General features: G+C 47.7%; 3 protein-coding genes across 4 annotated transcripts in view; 2 read left to right on the top strand and 1 right to left on the bottom strand.

The window, feature by feature from the left end:
- Positions 1-25,872, bottom strand: part of LOC105192344 (lachesin) — a 53,385-nt gene that overhangs the window by 13,830 nt on the left and 13,683 nt on the right. For both annotated transcript variants that reach the window (XM_011156414.2, XM_025301614.1), the window contains exon 3: positions 7,554-7,651. In XM_011156414.2, coding sequence (XP_011154716.1) covers positions 7,554-7,651 — 98 coding nt within the window. The remainder of the gene's footprint in view (positions 1-7,553; positions 7,652-25,872) is intronic.
- Positions 20,806-22,574, top strand: LOC105192343 (uncharacterized). Its single transcript, XM_019845639.2, has 3 exons — positions 20,806-21,429; positions 21,641-21,721; positions 22,340-22,574. The coding sequence occupies exons 1-3, from the start codon at positions 21,347-21,349 to the stop codon at positions 22,557-22,559; spliced, it is 384 nt and encodes a 127-aa protein (XP_019701198.1). The 5' UTR covers positions 20,806-21,346; the 3' UTR covers positions 22,560-22,574.
- Positions 23,242-25,872, top strand: part of pygo (pygopus family PHD finger) — a 74,464-nt gene continuing 71,833 nt past the window's right edge. Inside the window, 1 exon segment of the mRNA XM_025301613.1 lies at positions 23,242-23,316. Within this exon segment, the coding sequence (XP_025157398.1) occupies positions 23,307-23,316 (10 nt within the window). The 5' untranslated portion in view covers positions 23,242-23,306.

The raw sequence follows: 25,872 nt of genomic DNA, 5'->3' as shown, positions 1-25,872 counted from the left end.
TATAAATCTTCTCCGCGGATCGTCCGTGACAGATCCGGCGGCTAACGGAACGACGTGTGCAGGTTCCTCTTGCCTCGAACCACCCGTCATCCAAACGAGGCGCAAAGTATTTTCCCCGGGAAAGCGCGCCCGGACAGGCTCGATGGCTGACACACATTATCCGCGCAGTTACGAAATTCCCCGGTGGGTATGGCCGCGGTGGCGGCGGTCTCGGAGAGTACCCCTCTGGTGTAATATTTCGAGAGACCCCGGCCCACGAATCTACGTTAGCGCTAAGAGATTGCTCCCCATACCCCTTTACCTACCTACCCACCCGGCGCCACCCCTGGCCCCGTCGCGTCCCTTTTCCTCTTCCTCTCTCCATTGTAATCATGGAAACAATCATTCTTCTCTCTCCCTGGCTCCTCTTCACAGCCCTGGCTGCGCTCTCTCCGCCCTTCGCCCTCTACCTTTCTCTTCCTCCTCCGCATCTCACCGTTTCTCTCTCTCTCTCTCTCTCTCTCTCTCTCTCTCTCTCTCTCTCTCTCCCTCTCTCTCTCTCTCTCTCTCTCTCTCTCTCTCTCTCTCTCTCTCTGTCTGTCTGTCTGTCTGTCTGTCTCTACCCCCCTCTGTCTGTGAACGGAGCGGACAACCCCTCGCTGCGCCGTTCAGTCTTTCTCGTTCTCCACTCTGCCACTTCCGCCTCTGCCCTCCCTCTCCTGCTTGTGTGTAGCCGTCCGTCCCTGTCGCTCTTCCTCCGCACCCACGGCGGATTTCAGTGTAATGTCTCGTTCCCTCGTTGCGTCGATAGGAAGCGCAACGTGTTTGTGGCGCGGAGTGCTTCGGTGCGGTGTGCTGATGGCAATGGGCGGTGTTAGTGAGAGTGCGCTGAAGGTGGTGGTGGTGAGGCTGCTGCCGTTGCTACTGCTGCTGCTGCTGCTGCTGCCGGTATTGCTGCTGCTGCTGCTGCTGCTGGTAGTGGCGGCGATGGTAGTGGTGGTGGTGATGGCGATGGTAGTGGTGGTGGTGGTGGTGGTAGTGGCGGTGGTGGCGGTGGTGGTGGTGGTGGTGGTGGTGGTGCGGCAGCGGCAGCGGTAGCGGCGGCGACGGTGGCGGAGGCGGCGGCGGTGGCAGTGGCGGCGGCGGCGAGCTACCCTTTCGCTCGCCTCCGCAGCAATCACCGATTTGTCTGAATAAGCCCCGGGCAAGTATATGCTCATGCTTACCCTGGGGAAACACCACTCCGGCCAACTCGCACCCCTCTCTTTCTCTCTCGCTGCCGGTCCTGCCAGCCTGCGTCCTCCTTGCCGCGCCGACAATCTGCCGCTGCCTGGCGAACACAACCCTCCGCCCCGTTTTCGGTATCCTCCAGAACGCTCCTGTTCATCGATGCTTGATGGGTACGTCGACAGGAATCGTCCGGAACGGCGGAGAAACTACGGCGAAAACGGGAGGGGGGAGGGGGTGGTGAAAAAGGGAAGACTTCGGAATTGCTCCGTGCATTGTCGACGGTGAAGTTGCTATTATAAGAGAGGAAAGGTAAGACTAAGCTCCCCTCCCGCCCTCCCTCCCTCCTGGGCGAGATGGAGTTCTTACCGATCCTCGTAAGCGGGTGGACAATGCACAATTCTTGCCTCGTGGGGATGGGACGTCGAGCGAGATTATTTACTCTACGGCTGATCTCGTCGAGCGGTCGCATGCTATACGAATCTGCAGGTCGGCTCTCGCAGCGGAAATCGAGATGAAAATACGCGCGTCGTCGACGGGCGGTCGCGGGAGTGGACGCGATAAGATTAATACATTCCGCGATTGCGCTCGCACGCGGTGACGATGCGAGCGGGGAGCGTCCCCGTCGCGATCGCGTTACGTAACGCGTGAAGTTCACTGAACAATAAGAAAGTGAACATCCTCCTGAGTGGGCAGTGAGATATGACTTGGTAAACTTGCAACTTCGCTCAACTATAAAGCACGATATCTCCGCGGGGAGAAAGAGTTGACGTTGATGAATGAATTGTCATAAGCAAATAAATTCGTACCGAGCTGCCTTTTCGACGAGAAACGTCGCGCACTGCCTCGTGCCGTACCTTGCCGTGCCGTGCATGCGTCGCGCGTTATTGTATTTATGTATATTATATATATATATATATAATATACATATATATGTATATATATAATATACATAATATATATATGTGTGTGTGTGTGTGTGTGTGTGTGTGTGTGTGTGTGTGTGTACATATATCTGTGTGTTGTATATTTTGCTGTAGCGCAACCTCTTCTCCCGTGTGTTTCACCTATCCGAAGTACAATATAATTGGATTAAGTGCGGTTGCTGAGGAGACGCATCTGGATTTATGTTTATCGGATATTTGCTATTATGTTTCACCGGCCGGTGAGTGTACGCGCGCACCTATCCTATTTCACCATTAGCTCCCGATAATGGATGATCTTGTATGAATTGATCTAATCCGCTTTGAGCTTGCCGATATCTGGTAATTATATGAACATGGGGTGAAATCGAGCGGCTAAAGTTAAATCCACCGACCATGCGCGGATAATTCGCCCGCGGATGCGAAAAACGTCTCGCGATATTCATATCCCGTGAAAACGAAGGGGTTTGTAGGAAAAAAGGAAAAAAAAAGAAGAGCGAAATTAATAAAGCCACGTCGGCTATATCCGATGCGAGATTGAGCAAGAAATCCGGCGAAAATGACACGAATATCCCGCTTGAAGCTTCCCTTAGTCTCCCCATCACGCTGAAACGCGAAAGAATCGCTTTGATTTCTTTCAAGCGCGTTTCGACTTTCGCGATGGCGCAAATGAGAACGTTTAAAGGATCAGAGCCGTCACGTACACCTCACAGAGGATATCTCCGAGCATTTTTTTCTTGATCCGTCTTTCGCGTCGACGGAGGAAAAAAAGGTAGACACCAGTCTGCCGCTGCATCTCGACGATTTGCCTCGTTTTACTTCCTTGAAAAGGTGCCGCGGATACTAAAAGCTCCAGGCTTGTCGGTGCCTTTTTTTCGTTTAGGTGGAAGGCTTTAGAAAGATCGGTCGAGACGAGCACAAGAATAGTAAGAAAACACTGAGGAACTCCGCGAGGATAAAGCGCTAAGAGAAAGAGCCCGCCGTTAAGGCGCGGATCGATGTGCGTGCGTATATGTGTACGCGAGCGCGCGTCTGTCCGCGGCCGCGAATTTTTATCTACTTGTCGCGAAAGGCGTTTTATAATCTTCTGAAAATTGCACGCTTTTAGGATCGCACTTTTGTGCGCGCTGCCGGTAACGGTAACTGCCTCCATTTCCTTTCATTCATTAGATCGGCTTTTAGAGAGCCGGGCTCTCCTTTTCCTAGCCGGTGGTGTTCTTACGGACAAAACTTCAGTCGCGAGAGATATGCGATTAATCGCTCTCGTTAGAGCGTCCAACGCGTAAATTGCCCTCATTATGTAATATCTCGAGCAATTCGGCGCCGAGAGCTGATGTTCAGGATGGCTGAAATTTTTATTCGACGGCCGACGAGCGAGAAGGGACGTGCGCCGGCACGGAAAATTATGTATTCCGTCTGATCGTTTCCAGGCTTAACTACTGAGTCTTGCCATTTCTGCCGCAGTGTAGTTACACTTAAGTGAGCTACTTGTGTAAATACTAACGGAACTTCCCTTGACAACATACGTGAGCTTCACGAAATATTAAACACGAGATGTCCACATACCCACGCAAATATATGGCGCACGCACACGCACACGCGCGCGCACAAACGTACAAACGTCTCTGTAACGTAGCTACGTAGGACGGAACAATGCCGATTTTTAAAGCAGCAACAGCCGTATTCGGAATCCGTGTAATTCCGCCGAGTTCGTCTTACGGGCGAGAATTACCATACCATCGCGTAAATCGCGGCGTTTTCTCTCCACACAGACGCGAATAAACTCGGAGAGATCTTTGCGACTCCGCAGGGCCGAGCCGAAACTTAGCGCGATTTCAATCTCTGACGATAACGCGTCGGGAACGCGCGAGGTCCTCTTTAACGCGCTCTCGGAAGTTACGTTCCTCGCATTCTGAGGCGAAGTTCGACAACTCTGTTTTGCATTCGACGGAGATGTGCGTATAATACATGTATATATATTCGACATGATGTTTTAAGCGGAATGGCGGTGGCGACGACGAAGACGACGACGACGACGACGACGACGACGACGGCGGTGGTAGCGGCGGCGGCGGCGGCGGCGGCGGTGGCGAAGTGTTAAGTGGGCGCGCGAGGGTAAAGTGCCGCGAAGTTTTAACCAGTGACGTGTTAGCGGCGAAGTCGAGTGCACCGGTGCGAATTACATTCCTGCAACTCCGTTTTACAACATGGGCCAAGTTGCAGCGGCCGTATGTGCGTGCGCAAACGTGCGTACGGCCGGATACGGATGTGTGTGTGTGTGTGTGTGTGTGTGTGTTTCGCTCGTCGGTGTTTTATGCGTCGCGTATAAACGCGTGCGCGATGAATAACCACCTGCTTGCCCGCTATTTTTCGCGTCGTTTTGGCAACGACAACGGCAACTTCCCGCAGCGGCAATTTGCGCGACGACGATGAAGACACGTACACTTGAGGCTGTTACGAATTGTTGAGCGAATTTTCAACTCCGGTTCTCCGCTCGCGCCTCGTGCACACGTAGCTCATGTTTTCAACATTTTCGCACGTACACTCCTCTCTGTCCGTATCCGGAAAACAATTCTCTTCATCGTACAAATTCGTACAAATTTTATCGCTACGCGTGTTTCTTCTTACTTTTAAGAGATTAGCTTCTCAAACGAAACTCCCATGCAGAAGCGATTGAGGCGGTTTTGCGCGTAGAAATTACATAGAAATTGCGATGAATTTAATCCTGATGACCAGCATCGAGCTTACATAATTCGCTTGAAAGGTGTGCGCTATTATTATATTAGAAAATTCCTTCGCGGCCACGCGCACTCTTTCTCCACTCTGCTCTTGTGCACCCTCCATCTCTCGCTTTATTGTCCATTCACTGAACAGCAAAACCACCGCGGATCTGTTTGTCGACGGTTCATATACGGTAGTTCCAGGCCACAGCGGATTGTATAGTGACACCCGCGCGTAGTGTCACTGGGACATATGAAAAAGTATCAGGGAGAGCCAGCCATGTGCGTACGCCGAACGGCAAACACTCATTGGTCGGGAGTGTTTTTGGGTCAGCCGCCAAGTATATACGATTTTATCATGCTCGCGTATATAAGGAAGGCGGGAGTGGGAAAGCGAGAGCACGGTTAAAAAGCACGGGAAAAAACGAGGAGCGGGAAAAGAAACAGAAACGAGGTACACACACGCGGCGTGCATAATCGGCGCATGAAAGCATGCGATCCGTATCACGGGAGCGTATCGTTGTTATCCGCGCGAGCGCGCGACTCGTACTTTAGAATGAATTACTGAATCGCAAGCTACACGACACCGTGCGGAATAAATTAAACAGGATAATTACTTCGGGAGCTGAACATTAACGCCGCGACGGGATTGCGAGTATTAGCGTCTTACGCCACCCGAACATTTAATTAAGCTGCTTAGACTCGCGATTCGACCTCCCGGAGACGCGGCAACGCGATCTAATGCGAAAAGTCCATAAAATATGCCGAGTTGCGACGCATCCGTCAACCCCCTGTCCCCCTCTCTGCTTCGAATTCTCTTTCTCCCTTTCGCTATCTGGCAGGATATCATACAGTGTATTCTCTTTGCGCAAAATTTATGCAAAAACGACCATCGAGTGCCGCGCGACCATCAGCCCTTTGGCTTTTACCGTTTTATTCAGCCTCGCCCTGCACTGGCGCGTCCGAAATTATTCGACAATCATTTCGCCGATGAGGCGATAACAAAATTTTTTCTTCGTTTCGCCTCCATTACCACTCGCGTTTGCTTCCATATCTCGGAGCGTGTGTGTATTACCATCTGCTTTGTGCAATTCTAATCAGATTTTTTCGGTGTATTTTCTCCTCCACTGGCAAACGCAATTAGCGTTATACATTTTCGTATATCCGCGGTCCCGGGCGACTCCTATTTTCGACGACGCGTCTTCCGTTGTCACCGTCTCGTTGGCGCGCGGTTTATTTTATATTTCAGGTCGGCCGCGAAGCGCGCCGACGAAACACGCGCGACGATCCGCCCATAAAATCCGCGCACGACTCGCCCATTCTCGTTATCGACGCCGTTATAATGATCGATCGATCGGCGAAGATGCATCCGCTCGACGGGATTACAGGCTCTCGCAAAGTCGATCTGGCCGCATGCAAATATCGAATTTATTTTTTATATGCGGTCACTCTTGCGCGCGCGTATTAAAAGCACCGTAGTTAAAATGACGCAAAATAATGGCGATGAGCTGACGCGCGCGAGCTTTAACGCGTTTAATCGCATGTCAAAATTGCGGGGGAGAAAAATCATCGACGCGCGCGATGTCCGACGAGTCCGCGGATGTGCGTTGTGAATCATCACACATTCATTCGCGCGTGCGTGGCTTGACTTCGAACGTTAATCGATTCGCGCGAGGTATATTATGATCGTACGAGCGTATTCTCTTTCTCTCTCTCTCTCTCTTTCTCTCTCTCTCCTTCTCCTCCCCCTCTCTCTCTCTCTCTCTCTCGACGATCCTTCCCTCTCATCGGCCGATAGCAAAAAGCCCGGAGACAAAATGGCAATTTCGATATCCTTCGGGAAATAAACATTTGTACATGCCACTGGCAGGCGTTTACGCATGGCTTATTGAACATACACACATTTATACACATTTGCGTTGCAAATTACGTTATCGCATATATCGCGCGAAATCGGCCGCGTTGCCAGTTGGCGTACGCGCGCCCGCCTCGTTGTTCTCCGGCCTCTTTATTTCACGAGCATTATCGAGAAGAGCGGGTGCGCGCGAGCGCGCGTGCGTATGAAACACATTGTTTTCGGCGCTCGATATTAGCTACCCCGCTCCGCCCCGCCCCGTCCCGTCCCGTGGAAACTTATTTCGCGTAAAAAGATTATGCCGGGGTAATCCGGGCGTGTATGAATTTTCTCGCGCGGCGAAGTGACGCGGAAAGATCCTTTCGCGAATTTTTCCGCGACGGGGCGTCTCGTGGATTGAACGAAAGTGCGTGGCGGCGCAGAGAAAAGGCGGCGAGAAGCGAAGCGCGGAGGGAGCGTCGTTCGCCGGTGCATCCGCTTCAACGGCCAAGTTCTCGCGTTCCCTCTCGGTCCGTCGGCGCGCGGGGGCATCGACATGCCGCGTTATACTTGGACTTATCTCTGCGCGCGAACGGGCGGAAAATAATATCACGCTCGCGGAAAAATACGAGAGAAGCGGCGGCGCAAAAAGACACCGGCGCTCTGACATCTGCCAGCGGCAGCACGGAGCGGTCCATTTATTTCCGCGGGATTATCCGAATTTCAGATTCTCTTATCGCCGGCTTATGCGTTGCCAAGCTGGCTAATTAGCGCCCGGTGCTTGCTCTGCCGCGAATGCCAGCGGCGCGGCGCGGCGCGGCGCGAGTCGCCGAGCGTCCTTCTTCTTGCGAAATTTCGCTGGCTGCTTACCTTGTAATTCCCCACTTTTCTGATGGTGCAGGAGAGGGCGACCTCTTTGCCGATGGCGGCGGTCACGTTGCCGATCGGCTCGGAGAAACTCGGCACATCTGCAAACAGAGAAGAAGAGGGAGGTTGCGCGTTATGTTCCTCATTGAATTTGGCGATTTTGGGGATTCCAATCGGGCGCGCACGTGACTCTCTGTCGATCGCTGATAAAATGCAAATTGAAATCCGTATCCTTGGATACGGATTTCTAATTAGCCGCCCTATGTGATGCGGCTCCGTGGAAAAAGGGGGAACGAATGGACTGTTCTCTTCGCGCTCAGAGACTTTCCCGCGATCGTAAATTTTACTTCACGATGTCTTTCAACGTGGGTAATCTCTCAGGCGAGGCACTTGAGAGGGAGAGAGAGAGAGGTCAGATGTTTGTCACACTCTTGTATAATATTCGCCATTAAGTAATACTCGCCATTAAGTCTTGATAATAAATATCGAAAATTCAAGTTCCGAACTGCACTTCGAAGTAACGGAACGAGCAACGAAAGTTATACTCTGAATTACCGGAAGTTTTATGGCACTGTTCGTCCGCTGAATGTTTCATCGAAAACGGTCGCTGCAAGACAAGCGAAATGCAGCGCAGCAGACCGTTGAAAACATCGACACGAAGTGCTAAAAAGAGCCCGGCGAAAACGTTGATAAACGATGATATTTACGCGCAGAAGGAAACGAAAATATGGTCGCGCTCATTTATACGCGCGATATTCGGATCGCCCGCGGGATTTCGCGTTATTTGCACGCCGCAGGTCGGCGAATTCGGGCTGCTTATTGTGGTGCCACCGCGAAAACCGGACGCGTGTGCGTTTTACAATACTAATATAATAATAATAATAATAATATCGCGGGGTGCGCGAATATAAAACAAATATTTTACGACGCATTACTGATACATCGGCGATACGTCGCGCGTAAGCGATACGTCATGTCGCGGCGCGGTTATCAAGCTAATATCGCGTGTTGAACTTTCCGCGCCAAGCGCCGTTCCGTTATGAAATAACGTTTTAAATATTCGACCCAATGATATAAATCGTCATTTTATGCGGAGGTTAGTCCGCCTCTCTGCGCTTTGACAGATGCGCTTTTCACGTCATCCTAGAGGCGGAACGCACGACGGCGCGGCGCGCCGCCGTCAATGTTCATGATTCGTTACCCTCATTAAAATACGTTACTCACGCACGTGACAGCGCAGTAGCGACGATTAACTGCCTGTTGACGCGCGTATAATGATGCGCATTTCGAACGTTGAGCTATAGTTTTAATTTTCCGAATCGCGCGTTCTACGGCGCGCATGCACGCGCGCTCGATGTCTCGCCATGCATAAGAATCATCATCAGACGTCGCAAGACTGATGTGCGGCATGTTACGCGAAATGAGGAATATAATAATGAATATTCATCAAAATGGAAGAGCATGGAGAGGCGTTGATGAATTCTTCGCTACAATAGCGTTAATCTAAATTAACGTGAAATACCTCGTTCGTGGCTTTCGCTACGGGCACAGCATAGCTTACAATAAGCCCGCGCGCGCGTGTGTGCGTATGCGCATCTAATGTAAATGCCTCGTACGAAATGGTGTGTGCGAGAACATAGCTCGCAGGCAGCTACGCTCGCATATTGTGCGCGAATCTGAGCGCGAAGATAACTGAACAGAAATTACACATTTATCAGTTGCGTTATAGAACCACTCGCGACGACAATTGAGAGGAGGAGGAGGAGGAGGAGGAGGCGGGGGGCGGACTCGCGGGAAATGCGTTCTCGTCGATGGCCGCGTTCGCGTTAACCGGTGGGAATCGTTATCGGGGATTTTTCAATCGGTGAAATCCGGCCGGACGATCGTTGCCGCCTTTCCTTTCCTTTTCCATTTAAAAATCTCACGCGAAAACGCCAGCTGGAGCTGGAGGTCTCATTGTTCAATGTCGAGAGCAGTTACGCGATTTCGACAGGAGCTCGCGTGGAAGTATTTTCACTTTTCATCCCTTGCCGCCTCTCCCGAGCGGAATTACATAATTGATACATCCGAGCTGCCAAACTTGTCTGTAATAAAAAAGTCCCCTGATTCCTCTCCTTCGCTCTCTCGGCGATTCCGTAACGGTTTTATATTCGCGAAAAGCACCGGCGATCTCATTTGCCGCCGGCAGCGGCAAGGTAAAATCGAGCCCGGGCAAATACGAGCCGGGCAAAAGAAACGCGCAAAATCGAAGTGAGCTTATTACGAGGCGCTACGCTCTCGCGAGTGGCAACTCGTCGTTGTCGTCGTCGTCGTCGTCGTCGTCGTCGTCGTCGTCGTCGTCGTCGTCGTCGTCGTCGTCGTCGTCGTCGTTTCGTCGGTGCAGCTGGGCGGGACGCGGCGAGAAGGAAAAAACGGAAAGTTTAACGAACATATTCGGCTGTATCTCGCGCAGCACATGACGCAATATCGAAACGTGGGTGAGCGAGCTCAAAGTTTGCAAATACCGTCTCATCGGCGAGGCATGCTCTCGGGGCGATATGGGCGCGCAGCATCCGGCGGCCGTGGCGTCGCCATCGGTTACCGCATCGAACGGAAAAGCTTGCGGTCTCTCAAGCTGTGCCCGTCGAGCCGAAGACGCCGATGAAACGCCCGCGCCGGTTAGAACTGCTGGGTTCCTCGCGGCTGTTTCACACGCCGGACGTGGCGGTAGTTGTGCGGTCGACGGCTTCGCGGGGTCTGCATCGCCCGAGACCCGACAATCTCGCGAAAGCAGTGCCGATGGTATTATGATAAGATATTCACTGACAGAAACAGGAGAGGAAAGGAATTTTCAGCTTCTACCATCACCGCATCACCCCGTATCTAGAATGTAATATAAGGAGACGTGGGGGAAAATAGCGACGTTACCCGCCTCGAGTGGCCTCGTCGCTGCAGGTGGGATGGAGGGACAGAGAGATAGACAGAAGAGGGGGAGAGAGAGAGAGAGAGAGAGAGAGAGAGAGAGAGAGAGAGAGAGAGAGAGAGAGAGAGTGGCGGCAAGAAGCAAAGAACGAAGCGAGAGCGAAAGAGGAGAAGAGAAGAAAAGAGAAGAGAAGAGGACAGGAGAGGAGAGGAGAGGAGAGGAGAGGAGAGGAGAGGAGAGGAGAGAAGAGAAGCGAGGAGAAGAGAGCAGAGGAGAGTGCTCTCTTGAGGCGGATGATGCTGCGAACGATGTATGTGTGTGTGGGTGTGGGTGCGCATGCACCCTCGTATTGGTTTTATTTTATGGCGAAATTATTCCGGGAGAAAAATAATTCAATCTCCGCGCAGTACAGGGTTACGGTGGCTCCGTGCTGCCGTCGAGTACACTGGCTTGCCTCCTTGCGGACCCGGAACGCCGATCGAAGGGACCGGAGAGAATGCGCGGATCGGCTTTCACTTTCGGCACTCGACGTCGACGAGGCGCCGATAATCGCGTGAAAAATAAAGGCACGCCTCGTCGGGGGAAAATTGATCCCGCCGTCGTTGTTTCTTCGTGTCTTGGCTTACTGGGAGAGCGGCGGACGACGGGCGACAAATTATTTACGCGACACGGTCGCATACGTTTTTTACGGCGGAGCTCTTTTTTATCTTTATTATTTTTGTTCCTCCCCCGTAAACACCGTCGGCCGGGCAAGTGATGACCTATGCATTATTGAAGCGAAATTTCGTAGCTCGCGCGGAACGGTGGCGCAATCGAAACGCGAATTTCAAACTCGAAGAGACTCCTCGGAAATATTTCGAATTTACATATCACACAGCAGGAAGGATGGTTATTTTAAAAAATGCTTCAAAGTACATCGACCAGTATTACATGTTCCGGAAAAATTTCAACTTTGTGGTCCGGACTTCTTTTGATAGATTGGGAATGACTATAATCGCCGCGGAGAAACCGTCAACTATTTGAAATATCAAAAAGTTCTTTTGAATTTTCATGTTTCATGCAAGAGTCTGGTAAAAAGTACGCGGGTGTGCTGTAAATGAAAATTTCATATAGCAATCCAAGTGGCTAAACGTCACAAAAAATGAAATACCAAATTTCACGAATTCAAGATCGTTATCGCTTCCGATTTGGAATTGACGTTCGTTTTTCAATTTTTTCAAAACTTTGCGAAATTTCGTGTATTGATTTGACAATATGCGAGGTGACGCGAACATGCAACGTAAATTGATACAAGCACGCCTATGTAAAATATTTTTTTCAATTTTTAAAAATATTAAACTTTCTTTTTATGCGTAGCTTTTAGCGTACGGTTTATCTCGTATGGGAATATTTCGAAAATACGAATCTCCAAATATACATATTTAAAACGAAAATAATAGCGTGGAGATAAATGGGATAAAGTTAAACTAAGATACGTGCTGAATGTAATCCGCCATTGTATTATATTATATATCCGACTAATACGTAAATCGTAATAAAATTTTTTAATTCAACTCCTGCAGTCAGTTATTTCTCTCTTTTGCAAAAATCGGAAACGGGTATTACGCGCGTTGATTTCACTCGCGCGAGAAATTGCATCTCCCGACACATTTTTTACAGTTTCACATCTCGCTAGATACGTCAAGTTACGATCATGATTGCGGGCGAATGCGCTAACGAATAAAGCAGCGGCGGTCAGTAGTAAAGGTAAGGCACAAGCCCGCCGGTCGGTCGGGCGTCGTTATTCCCTTTCGCGCCGTAAAACACGTAACTATGTTAGCAGCTTCGAGCAATCGAGATTCGAGCGCGATACAACGGCTGCTCGTTTCTATAGCAGCTTCTCTGCGGGAAGCCTCTGGCGGTGAGAAACTTGATATCGAAATAAATGGCCGGGCCGTATCGCGACACCGTAAAGAATCTGAGAGAATTCGGGCGTGCACGACGACGTTAAACCAAACAATATTGTATTCGTGATACATGTGAACACCAGGTATCCCGATCGAGCGATAAATCCGTCAGATCGGAGCATTAAAAAAAAAGAGAGGGAGAGGGGGAGGAGAGCGCAGAGGAAAAGAGAAATGAAACACGACGTATAAATAACGGGAAAAGTTAGTGCGCGGCGAATACGTTACAGAATTTCTTTTTTCCCTCAAATTACTCGACGCTTCGATAGGTTTGGAGCTTTTGAAATAATAAAAGAGTACCCGGCTAGAAGAAGCGCCGGGCGAGGACAATTTAAAAGTGTAGGTCAATGTGATTCATGAAACTTTATGAATATGATTTTAAGCATTACGTAGATGAAAGAAGTTACCCCCAAACGATAATTGTACCTTTCTGCCTCGCGGAACGCTGCACGCGGAACGTTTTCATTCAGCGAGTGTCCTTCTCTTCCGTTATTCATGGATCACGCCAGCCGAGTAAGTTTACCGATCTAATGAATTAAGAAGACCGTCATATCGGACAAGGTCGCGTCACCTGCGAATTAAACCTGCCATCGAATTCGCCGGCAGAGCCGAACGATTGATCGCGTCGCTGTGTGTGTGCGTAACGGTGTTTAAAAATAACTAAAGGAGAAGGTCCAATACCTATCTGTCCGCCCACCTACACTCCGACCCTTCTCGTCTGCCGCCGCGCTGTGTATGCGCGTGTGTAATAACTTCCCGAGTTATCGCAGTTTTCACATCGACCGTAAATTTCGCGAGTAGCGTCGCGCGGAATTTTCGAATCGAAATAAAGTGGAGGGGACCGAACGAGATTGGCGAGATCGGGGGGCGGATTGACAATATTCGAAAATAAAGGGACCGACCCCGCCGCACGCTGGATGTCGTCCGCGCGACAATTCAACGCGCCACGCTGTAACTCAGTTTCAGCAGCGGCGCGTAAATCTTCGGCGCCTTACGTGAAATTTTTGAGCCCGAGCTCGGACGAAGGGCGGGGGGACAAGGGTAACAGGATGGGCGGAGGGACGAAGCCGGTGGAAAGAAGCTAGGTGGGAAAATGGGCCCTAAGATCGAAATCGGCGTGCAGTCGCAACCGTCACAGGAGCAGAAGGAGGAAGAACAGGGAGGGGGGGGTGGGGAGGTTTTCGCGCGCGTCGACGTCCGGACAGGACGAAATATCGCTCGACGTATTTCAGATCTCCCACGGACACACTATCCGGCGGCGATACCGCCGGTACCGACACGTAAAGGATGCTGATACCAGGAGATGCAGCGGCGGATCGACGCCGCCGGGAAGGAGGCAAGGAGACGTTTTTACGTGTCGATGCAACTTGCTAGCTAGCTGGCTGGCTGGCTGACTTGAGAGAGCGAGCGAGCGAACGAGCGAGCGATCTACGCTCCTGTTCCTCCCGTTCCCATGTGCCGTGGCACGGGTTATCGCGAATGGAGAATCGCGGGACTGTGGCAGACTGTGCTTCTCGCTCTCGTGCATGGGAAACGTACGTCTTGTAGGATGCATGACCGCGGATCGCGCATTCGACAAATGACCCACTTATATCGCTCGGGCCGTTATGCGAAATGCACTGTGATGCGTCAGGATCAATCGCTGTGGAGAGCTGTTCGGTGAAAATTCGGACCTTTTCCGGGGTTTCCGATTTACGAGAGGTCGAACTCGGCACTTTGCGGCACGTTTGTTTCGCATTCTCTTTGCGCGGGTACACGCGTGAGAACGCGCCAATGCAAAAATATGTATGCTGCTATGAATAATAGTAGAGTAAAAAAGCTTGTATATAGTTATCTAAAAAATAAGAGGAAAACGGGGAACCGAATGCACCAGGACCACCACCATCTGTACGTATTAATTGCCGTTGACGCGGCAAAAAGGAGAGATCTCGATTTACGTTGTGCGTTCACGGTCCCGTGATGCGACAAGAAGCATTATTAGCAGTCACGATACGTCGGGAAATTGACAACGCGATAACAACGTTGGGATTCATACTGTGTAAAATTGATTTCACCTCTCTGCCGTGCTACGACGGAAAATTGACAACGTTAGAGATACCGGTGGAAGCCGAGTAAAAATGATTGCACGACGTTGCGTGAAATTGGTTTAACTTTCCGCGACATCCGCGATAGCGTGGAGAATACAACGTTGCTTTCAGAATTTACCGTTGCTATTTGATTATGCAGTGAAATGCTTCTGTGATTACACCACGATGAATAGTATTTGGATCGCCTCTTACGACCAACCAAGATGGAAACAGAGGAAAAGCTGAGTTGCAGTTTTTATTCGATATTAACCCTCAACAAATTCCGCCAAACACTTGGGCGGATATTTTATGTGCCAAGTTGCATCTTTAATGCAATAAGTTGCTTTTTCGGTAACATTTTCGGCACATACATGTGTGTATTTGGGTACATTTAATATTCCGTTTTCAGCTGAAGCTGAAGCACTATCAACGAAAATGGAACGAACATTACTGTGGCGAGATACAAAATTTCACAGCATGGAAAGAGAAAGCTCGCGATTGAATCAGCAGATGTCATATTTATATCGCTTTAAAATTGAATCAATTTTCTTTTTTAATAAATTTATCTCTAGATATATGTTAATATCACTTTTTCCTATATTGAATTATTTCTGAAAACAGGACTCTGACTATGAAATTATTTACTACTCAATAATCTCAATACTTAACACACGTGTATTTAATCTTTACTATTAATTTTGATAAGCAATATATTAATTATATAATTTGATCAATGGCGTATAGAATATGCACGATAAACAAACATTAACATATTCGCTACCGCCATTCGTCTGGAAAAGCATCTGCCGTGGACTGTTCTGTATTTCTCTCAAATAACAGTGGAAAATGGACTTAATTCGTTTATACGCGGACATAAAATGAAAAATTATCACCGTCACGCATACGTGACGTCGACGTGCACGTGTATGACACGTGGGCAGTGAACACGTTGAATAGCCTAATGAGGATTAACGGACAAATAGAAATTATATGAGGATAATACTTTCTTCTCCCTCGCGTCTCGTCGCGTAGCGACGAAATGCCTTCGTAAAAGAAAAAAAAAAAAGAACCCCGTGCTTGAAGGAGTTAATAATTGCTCTGCGAGGGCGCGATAATCTAACGTTAGTATCTGCCCGCCGGAGGAAGGAAGGTTTCATCGTATTTTTAGATTAGGACAATACGACGGCGTAAATTCCCGCTGCGAGGGATTTACTAATTTGGCGACGACGCATCGTCGGGACAGGCGGTGCGCAAAATTTGAATCTTTATCTCAATAGAGCGAGTACAGGCCCGAACGACGGAGTCCGTCCCGCGTTCTATGCAAATTTTATCGTACTTGGCATGCTAACGCCTCGCTTAAATCGGCACGCGATCGCTCGGGCCCAGCGTTAAGTGCCGAATACTCGCCTCGTCTTCGAGTACCTAAACACTCGAATTACACGGCGCTGACGGCGCGAGGACGCGCGTATTGTGTTAAGTTAATAAGGATGGCCGCGCATATACGCGGGATGAATCGGGCCGTTAGTGCCCGGCGTCGAGCCCCAGGAAAGTGAGATTTTCCTTAAACGAGAGTTTAACAAAGTTCCCGGTTATTACGACAGAATAGCCAACTTTCAAGATAAGGAGTACAGAGGGCGAAGCCCGAGAGGAAGAGAACGAGAGAAGCGAGCGCGCGTCCAACTTCTCGCGCTCGTCGGAAGAGTAAATATTTCTCTTCTCCTTTTTCGGCCGAGGCTCAGCAAATTTTTATCTCGAACGAAAGCATTAATTTGCAAAAAACCACGACACCAGGAGCGAGCACTAAGCCGCGCTCACGGTCTTCGTCTTCGTACGCTTCTTGCCTCTTTCGCGTTCGCTGTCACACGGCTGTCCGCGCACGCGCGTGCGTCGTTCTCTCCAAGACGCTTAACTTTCATCACGAAACTTCGGTATCATCTTGCATTTATTAAAGCGCGCTTCCAGCATATTTGGTGAATATTTCTCGGTATCACTGTATCGGTATCAACGTGCCGTCCCATTTCGTGCCGTGCCGTGCCGTGCCGTGCGACGTTGCACCGCGTTGTACCGCCCGCTTTTGGGTGAGAATGTAAACTCTTTCTCTCTCTCTCTCTCTCTCTCTCTCTGTCCTTTCTGTCTTTTCTGTTCTGATAAATTTAACGTGAACGATTTTATTAGTATTTACGCGATTACGTAATGTCTGACGTCGCCTGGCGGAAGAGCAGTTCTACGCAGTTACGCGTCCGCGTAATTATAATGTTATACCTAAGTTTACCTACCGCCGCTTTGCCGGCAGCTTTGCTAGAAGAATATGCATTTTTGAACGACGCGTGATATACCCCACGCGGAATCTTCGCATGTTGAAATACATAATAAACTTGGCGCTTTGGCGAAATATTAACGACGGCGTATACTTTAACGTCTTGACTCATTAAATAGCCAACGCCTCTGCTACATTCTGCGTCATTTGCAAGGCCTCTCCCTCTCTTCTTCTCCGTAATACTCGACGGCAAAACTGAAGCACGAAGTTTCGTAAGAGGCCGACACGACGCAATATATTCGTGCGTGTATCTGTGTCAGATTAATTAGCGTGCCTCGTGCAAGACTTCCGCGCCGCATGTATGGTAATTACACCGCTAACATGATTCGTGCTGTCTTCCTGCTCGCGGAAAGCTTGGTAGATCGTTTTAATTGTTTAACGTCGCGTTTGAAGTTGTATCAGGTAGGCAATTATGCCAGTAATTGAATCGTCCAATTTGGACCAGGCGAAAAATACGATCGGTGAGGCGCGCTTCGTGGTTCGCGTAACGATAATAATAATCGACATAATCGGGCGCGTTTAACGGCGTTAACGGTGTAAATTTCTCGGCGTAAAGTTCGATAACGATAACGCAACGCACGTGTACGTGCGACGCGATATCGCGATTGATGCGTCAAGCGTAATTATATAACGCTTACGATTAATAAACGCGGCGTCTCGACTTCACACGGGAGGAGGCACCATCTGCGTTGCAACGCTTAAAGTCTCATTCGACCTCGTTGTCGGCCGGTTGTAACGCGTTTACGACTGCTTATTAAATCCATTGCGACGCCGAGCTCGTTGTCGAAACGCAACGCCAACCCCGCTCCCGGCGCGACGTTATTTTGAGCGACATATAGTCGCCCCTAAACATTTTTCGTTGCGCGCAACCGCGAATGCTGAAATGCTTCAGCATTCGTAGCAAATAAATTGCTTTAATACCGTACGACACGGCTCCAATTTTTGCGGTTTTAATCTTAACCAGACCCGCGAAAAATGATGACAGTCAGGGTGAAGGGGAGAATGTGTGAGGTTGAAGATGAAAATGGCTTGTCACCAGGGGCGCGTTAAGAAAAATAGATTCGGATGTTCGAACGCGTCGCGTTAAGAAAGGAAAGAATAAAAGAAAACAAAAGAAACAAAAAAGTAAATCGGCGCGGAAAGCTGAGTGGTTCTTCGAAAGTCGAATCGAGAATAGTGGAATGGTGAAAATAGAGGCATTTTGTCCTTTTATCCGCACACATTTTTCCCCGCGAAACCACTCAACGGTGAGAGGAGAGAATTTTGTTGTGTAATTCCATCGCGGGATATATCGAGATATTTTAAATTTTTCTTAAGTATTTTGTTGGATCTTTCTGAAGTTTCCATCTTGTTTCAGGCTTCCCCGTTCGAAACTTCCTTTCGACTTCTACACTTATCTCAAACTTTTTCCCACATAAATATGATCCTGGCAAAGCACCTTTCTAAACTTTTCGCGAACTCTTCGTAAAAACTGGTAAATGTTTAATGCGTCTTTATAATCCGATAGATTTCGCCTTCCTGAAAACATCGAGAGGACTCGCGGATAACTCGAAACCCTTTTAAGTCCCATCGCGATTTGCTTCGGCAGCCGGAATTTTATTATCAGAGCTAACAGTTTTTCGATACGCGACACGCACACACACACACACACACACACACACACGCACGCGCGCGCGCACCCACTCTCACACAAACATACGCACGCTCACGTCCGCGCTTTTCGCGTTAAACACTTCACACACGCGCTCTCGCCCTGTGTCTCGCGCGTTTTATCCAAGAGAGGATTTGTTTGATGTCACCATAGCCGTCGACTGTTAATACTGGAAGAGTAGATAGTTAAATAATCCCTTTTTTTTGCGCGAGCGCTGAGCTCGTTGTCGGAGTTGAGTAACAGTGAATATATAGCGCATATCAAAATGAAATGGCGGCGAGGACGCGGAGAGTACGGGAGAGGAGGAGGCTTAGCATACGAATATCCGATTCTGTGTTTGTGGGTTGCTACCGCGGTCTGATTTACATAGTTATTATGATATTATGCGGCCGCAAAAGGATTTTTATCATCAGCGCTGTCTGCGCCGCGACCGTGCAAAGGAAGTACAAACCGTGACATACGCTTCCTTTTCTTCTGCGTCGGCTTTTTGCCGCGTGCACCGCGTATTCGCGGAGGATTAGGAGATATAAACCTGTCTTGTCGAGTTTTGTCTTAATGTTTCGCGCATTGTCGTTTTCCCCTGAGAAGCGCATGTCGCGCTGGCGATGTTAATACGAGTATGAAAAGAACGCTCGTCTCCTGGGAAAATCGGCGAACCGTGTCATCAATTTAATTAAGGAAAAATTCAGAAGAGGGGAATATGTGTCAAGCACAAAGATTCTCCTTCTTGCTTTTTTTTTCTTTTTTATTTTCACAGGTTGCACGTGAACATTTCGTGTGTCTTTCGTGCATCAGACTTAATAGGCGTAACATCAAAAATTCATTAATTCTAATTTGTAATGTGATAATGTGATAATTAAATTTCCATCGACATTCTTTTGTCATCTGGGACGTGATTCGCGCACGAAGGGGCTTATTTTTATCTGACATTAAATCTCGAAATAACATTTGGTATCTGCGATGAGTGAGTGCCTCACATTGAACTATTATTTCATCCCTTCGGTGAAGGGTTTATTCTAGCGCAGTCGTAAAGACGTCGAGAGAGCTCCTAGGGGCTTTTTTTAACTAACCAAAGTGGTGACATAAGCGGATTATCAAGCCATCACTGAAAGTCGCGAAGAACGATCTTATAAGTTTCCTCCGTTTTTATTAGTCACTTTTGTAATCTCGGTCGCTTTTTCTTCTCGTCTAAAAATATAAAGGCGATTAATTATCGATATTCACCGGCATGAGACACTGTCTGTCACGGTTAATATTTTTACGTACATTAAAGAGAAGTTAATTTTCAATTATTCGGTACAATTATTCGCTCATGTCTCTGTAAATAATTTTTTTATTTAAATGTAAGTTTTAATAAATTTCGATCCCGGAGACGGTCCATAGCTTTTATTCGAAACAAGTAGATCTGCATTTAGAAAAAAATTTACTCTATTCATATTGTCATATAGTCAGAAATCGACTGGAATTCAATAAAGACTTTTACGGAAGATTTAGTAGGCGAGGCGAAAACAGAAATTCGTATTTCAACTGCGCTTTCCTTCGAGTGTTGCATCTTACGAGCAAAAGCGTTTTTCTCATCCTGCAAGAAAATCGTGAGCAATCCGAGCACGATGCGAGCGATTTTCCACATGATTTTCGGCACACCCGTGTATCGCACAATAAGAATCCGTATTTCTCGCAACTCTCGTAGCGGACTGCCTGCAATCGATCAAGTCGGGCGAGCTCGACTTGAGAACCTAATAAACGCCCGCCCGGCTCTTCCTCGCGTCGGCGGAGGCTAACGGAGGCGCGATACCAAAGCGGATTATTGAAACGCCGACTCGAAGTCGAGGGAAAAGTCCATCGGTCTTAGCCAGATTCGCGGGACTTTAAATTCTCACGGCTCGAATCCCTGCCGAAACTTTTCTCCGTCATGTCGCACCGCATCCCGCCGCGCCCTTGCAATGCAACACCGCACTGCGCCGCAAATCCGGCAAGCGCTATTAAAATGTTGTACAATAAATTTGGGACGTTGTCTATAAAGGTGTATACAATGGCTACACGAGAAGTTCTGCGTGTACCGTTGTATTCATGAGTTTAGCGCGCCGTACGACCACACAATCACAGAGTGAACGTGTGAGGCACCATCGCGTCTGTTTACTTCCCGATTTTCACGTAATCGCGCTCAATCAGGATTAACAGGCAACACGAATTGTTAGTAACGTATGTGGAATTCGTTTAGATCAGCGACTTCGCAGTGACTTATCAAGTGACTGTCGCATCTAATTTTTGTCAAGTTTCCGGAAGAAATACAGTCAGAAGCATCGCGTTCGTGATTTGTTCACGATCGTTCTACCGCTGTATTTAATCAGGAAAACTACTTCTTGTTTCAGATCTGGCAGAGATTGCGGCTACACGCGGACGCTGTTTCGAAGCTGCAGTTAACGGCGACTGCAAATGCGGCACCGGAGGATTCGAGCCTAACAGCATTGGCTCCAGGATAAATTGACTTATTCTATGATTTTTTATTTGATCCTTTGTGTGATAATCCTTGGTCGCGATCCTTGGTAACGAACGATCCGTTGTATAGCCGCGCGATGTAACCGGGAATGTGAGAAACCCCATCAGCGCACGTTTATCGAATAATTGTCGTAATGTTTATCGAAAGTTTGTTTTACAACGTAACGTAAAATATTAATATTACAACGTGGAGTCGATAACTGAAACATTGTTTCTTATTTTTTCGTTTCGATCAATATGATCAAAACAACATGATCAAAACAACATACTCTGATGTACGGTTCGGCGCGCCGATCGAGATCACGTGACGTAAACGCGCGTAATATTTACCACGAGCGGATAGCCATTAGAGCATTTGAAGCGGGGACGAACGCGTCGGAACATGTAGCGTGCTATTCCCAATTTTCGTAAATCGACCATGAGACCAAATGTGACACTTGGCGCGTGCGATCATCGTAACGATAACGTCACGAGTAGTGGAAGCATGCTGAAATTCGAAAGGTAATCGTCACATGTCATGCTTGTCATACCTAACGGAGATTTACAGTCGAACCTAACCTCATTTTACGTAATAACCTTTTGTACTTTTTTTCGTTTCTCACCTTACTCCTGACTTTTCAATTCGTCGCGATCGAGAGATCGCTATTGCTACGATTAATCGGGATGATTTATTATCTGTTTCCAATTCTTCGATTCCCGATGGAATTTGCAGCTACATCGCGAAGGTAGTCGCAGTTTCAGCGAGTTCGGAAGCAACGCCGGGGGATATGATACGAGTCAAGCTGTTTCGAGAGTAAGTTTACAGGCTCTTAATCCTTCGTTTAATCCTTCGTTAATCGTAATAATAACTCTCCGAGAAATCTTAACAATTAATAACTGTATGATATATTATAATATGAGGATATGAGAAGAATTCTATCGGAATTATTACTGAATAATCGAACGTCGTAACGTTACATAAAGTATTGATATCATAACGTATAATTAATAATGAAAAATTGTCCTTCATCGCGACCATAACAATGAAATCTGAAGTGAGACGAAACGTGTAACGCGCGTTTCAACAACGCGCGATATACGCAACAAGCGGAACGGCCATTTGAAATAGAGGCGAATACGTCGCGAGCTACTTCTAATTTTCGTAAGTTTATCGGAACGATCGTGAGATTAATTATGACGCTTTGCACGTGCAATCATCGCTTTGAGAACATCGTCAGAAATGGAAGCATGTTGAAATTCAAAGGGTGATTACTATATCTCATGCCTATTGGAGACTCGCAGTCAAACCTAACCTTTTACTTATACGCTTTTTTTATACACAATACTTTCCTTTCTTCATTTCTCAATAAGTCAAAATCGAGCTATGCTTATCGCTATAACTAATCAAAAGATGATTTATTTTCTGTTTCAGATTTTTCGGTTCGCGGCGAAATTTACAGCTACATCGTGAGGTTAGGTCGCAGTTTCGAATATTTTACTCACGTAAATATGCGTTAGTAGATTTCGCTATTTTACAATATTTACGGTATTTAATTTTACATACATACAGAATGTTGCGTAGCGTTTATACGTTATTTGTTGAAATACCTAGTTTCATAATCGTGATCATGAATGACTTGTGTTCATATTGATAAATTTTAAAATTATGGCGAATTTTAGTTTCCTATTTTTACATTTTCATTTCTCGCGTCGCGATTACTCTCTTTGGGTTCGAATCGTTCGTTAAATAAAATTCGCGATAGTATTTTGAAGGAAATTTCCATATGACCGAGTCGCGGAGTTATCTTCGCATAAGTATTACGAAGTTATCATGTGTGAAAAATTCATTCTACTTTCGAATATCTCGCTAGTGCACGATTTTGATTAATTTCGCAATCGACACGATGTTATCGTGTATTAGGTTTCAAAATTTAAATTTCTTTGCTTCTGGACACATAATTGCTACCTTACAATTTTTTTTGATCCATTTGCTGAAGAAAAAAAGATGAATGAAGAAAATTAAATTTACTCATTATCGTGAGTGCGTCCCAGAATTATTATAATTTTTGCCGCGAGTAGTGCAATGAGTATATTTTCAAAGCTTTTTTCGAGCCGTGATTGTATTGTCAAAGTGCCGATATCGCAAAAGTGGACATTCGTATTAAACGAAATTGCAGACGTTGATGATTTCATCTTTCGTTGACAAAAGTCGTGTATTCTGACTCGAGATAGATAAATAAATTTTATTGATGCCGTCATTCATTCGTTAAACATCGTCGAAAATGTGAACATCAATCGTGAGTGTATAATGCAATGAATGTGAGCGACTTTATGGAGTTTTGCACACAGCGACGGCCTGGTTGGACATAGGTGACGTGACTGCACATCGAGAGATATCAATGCAAATTGGTGAATGTTGAAATTCAACGTTTCATATTTTATAGTGCATGCATAATAGTAAATCGCATTGATTTCGGGTAGTTATATATTAATGCTTGAGATATTATATATATATATATACATATATATAAATATATATATATATATATATATATTGTTTAAGCAATTTTATATTGTTTGTATAATTTTATGCAATTTGATATTGTTTGTGCAATTTTATACTGTTTATAAAACTTAATATTGCTTATGCACATGGTGCGAAACTGAATATTTAAATAATCTAATAGTTTGAACAATTTCACACTGAAAGAAATACCAAATTGGACGATGCCAAAACTATCGATACAAACCGAGTTCGACTTTGAGCACGTATGATTCGGAAAGTATCGGTGATATCGCGCGTTTTCGTGTTGGGAATTGGGAATTTCGGCTTCTAATTAAGTTTACATGGGGGTTTAAGGTTACGACGGGGGGAGAAGGTAGGTCATTAAAATATTGTAAGTTTGGTACACCCTCGACCGTGCGTTAGTTCGCGATTCACCCTTTTCGCCTCCTTTCCACGGTTCGAGACGCAAGCTGTTACACCGTTCGACCCCCCAAATAGCGCCGGTGTACCCCCGCGCTGACGTAACCGCCTTTCTGATGCTGGTGGCTCGCTGTCCCCGAAGCGGTGCATTCGCCGCCGACGCCGACGCCGCCTACGCCGACTACGCCGTGATAATTCCATTTCCGCGAAGCGACGCGAATTCGAAGTTTAATTAATCGAATTCGCGCCCATGCCATCCTCGCCTAGCCGAATCCTTCTCCCGCCCCGTTCCTCGCTCCCTCTCACTTAGGCTGCCCTTGCCTCGGCTCGCTTCCTACTCCCGACTAGTCAGCCAGCCAACCAACCAGCCACCCTCTTAGGGCAGGCTTCGATCCCGGAAATTAGTAAGATCGCACATGCGGAACACGGAGGTTTCCCGCCTGCTAGAGACGCGGCGTATATCTACCGTCTGCACGTACCTGCGTGTACGTACGTATGCACGAAGCTGAGCATTACGCGCATACCAATACACACCGATACGTATGCAAGCCAGTGTGAGCAAGCGCTCGCATTACACGCTCGTACAATGCAGACCGTCGCGCAGCGCGCGTCGGTCCGTTAATACAGCGCGGAAATGTGTACTCCCAAGACGATTGGGAAAGTTTACCGGAGTCAACGAGAAATTTACAGGCGTTCAGCGTGCTCGATCGAGCGCCTCTCGGACGGCTTCTCTTTTTCTCGTGCTTCGAGTTTCGCGCGCGCGTGCGCGCGGAAACGCGATCGACATTGAGCGATGCTGGCTGGCGCCGATGCAACCGAATCCATTATTCTGAGAGAGGCGGGCACTCGATAAAGGAAATTAATACAAACAGCTTGCTGTTTGTGCACACGCGCGCCGAGAGGTCGAGGGGCTCACGGTATAATTTTCCGTCGATTTCGTCGCGGCGCTCTTTTGTGCCGCCGCGATAAATTTCCGTCATCGTTATCGCGTAACGAACCCACGTACCATTCCTTTCTCTCGCTCTTTCTCGAGGAGCTCGAGAAGGAACTTCTTTTTCATCATTTTTGGCTATTCAACGTTAAATATTCCGGGCTCGGAGCCCATATAATTGAAATTCGGAGTATCGTGTTCGCGAGTATATGACTGAATATAATTTCTACGCTCTATTCGAAATTATCTGAAAATCAAGAACTTGCTTTGGCATTAGTAGTTTAGGAGCTTAGTTTGCGAGTTACTCGAAATTAACCGGAGTACGAGGTTGCGTCACGCGTTAGCGGGGGTTAAATTCGCGCGAGTGCGTTCCGACTCGCTCGCGCTGCGCGGGCAAAAATTGTCACGATGTTTTCCAGCATTGTCGTTACCACACCGGCTGGTGCCATGATTGTCAACAATGTCCGGCGCTGTAATATTGTCCCACCAATTCACGTATAAAACATAGCCAATTGTGTGTAACAAATTAAATATATAATCGATAGAGAGCCGGTGAAACGGAGTTAACGGACGATACGCGTCACCAGTTGCAATTTATTTACCGCATATTTGGCGATACAGATCCGAGCGCGGGGCATCGTAAAATAATCAGTGGAAATCAACGTGATGGGTCAACGAAGTTAACGAGGTGTTAACGAAGAGAGTATCGATTACGTGGATTGCGCCGGTGGAGTTCGACGTCGTTTGTCGCGCTACGAAAGGCCACGCGCTTTTGCCAGCCGCGAAATTAAATACGGGCTGCGAATACAGACGGTCGTCAGGCTGCGCGCGCGGAGAATTAAATATTTTGGCATTAATAGAAGAGCGGTATTTTCGCCGGGCCGGCTTGCGCGATGCAGGCAGGCAGGCAGGCAGGCAGGCAGGTCGCGCACAATGCGGCGAAGTGTGCACGCCGGCATTTCGCGGAAGACACAGAGCTATAAATATGCGACCGCATTTGCCAACATTTTTTATTGCCCGGCTATAAGCGCGCACGCGGGCGAAATTGTGTTTAAAACTTCGACCCGCGGGTGCGATAGCACCGCGTCACATGTGTACACGACGCGCG

This window comes from Harpegnathos saltator, unplaced genomic scaffold, assembly GCF_003227715.2.
Source record: "Harpegnathos saltator strain DR-91 unplaced genomic scaffold, Hsal_v8.6 scaffold434, whole genome shotgun sequence".
NCBI lineage: Eukaryota > Metazoa > Arthropoda > Insecta > Hymenoptera > Formicidae > Harpegnathos > Harpegnathos saltator.
The sequence above is the reverse complement of the archived record's forward strand: the minus strand, read 5'-3'. Positions and strand labels throughout refer to the sequence as shown.

Excerpts from the sequence above, each read along its gene's own strand:
- LOC105192343 (XM_019845639.2), top strand. The coding sequence starts at position 21,347 with ATGAGACCAAATGTGACACTTGGCGCGTGCGATCATCGTAACGATAAC. Across the intron at positions 21,430-21,640 it reads AGCATGCTGAAATTCGAAAG|CTACATCGCGAAGGTAGTCG; the intron begins GTAATCGTCACA and ends TGGAATTTGCAG. Across the intron at positions 21,722-22,339 it reads CGAGTCAAGCTGTTTCGAGA|ATTTTTCGGTTCGCGGCGAA; the intron begins GTAAGTTTACAG and ends TTTCTGTTTCAG.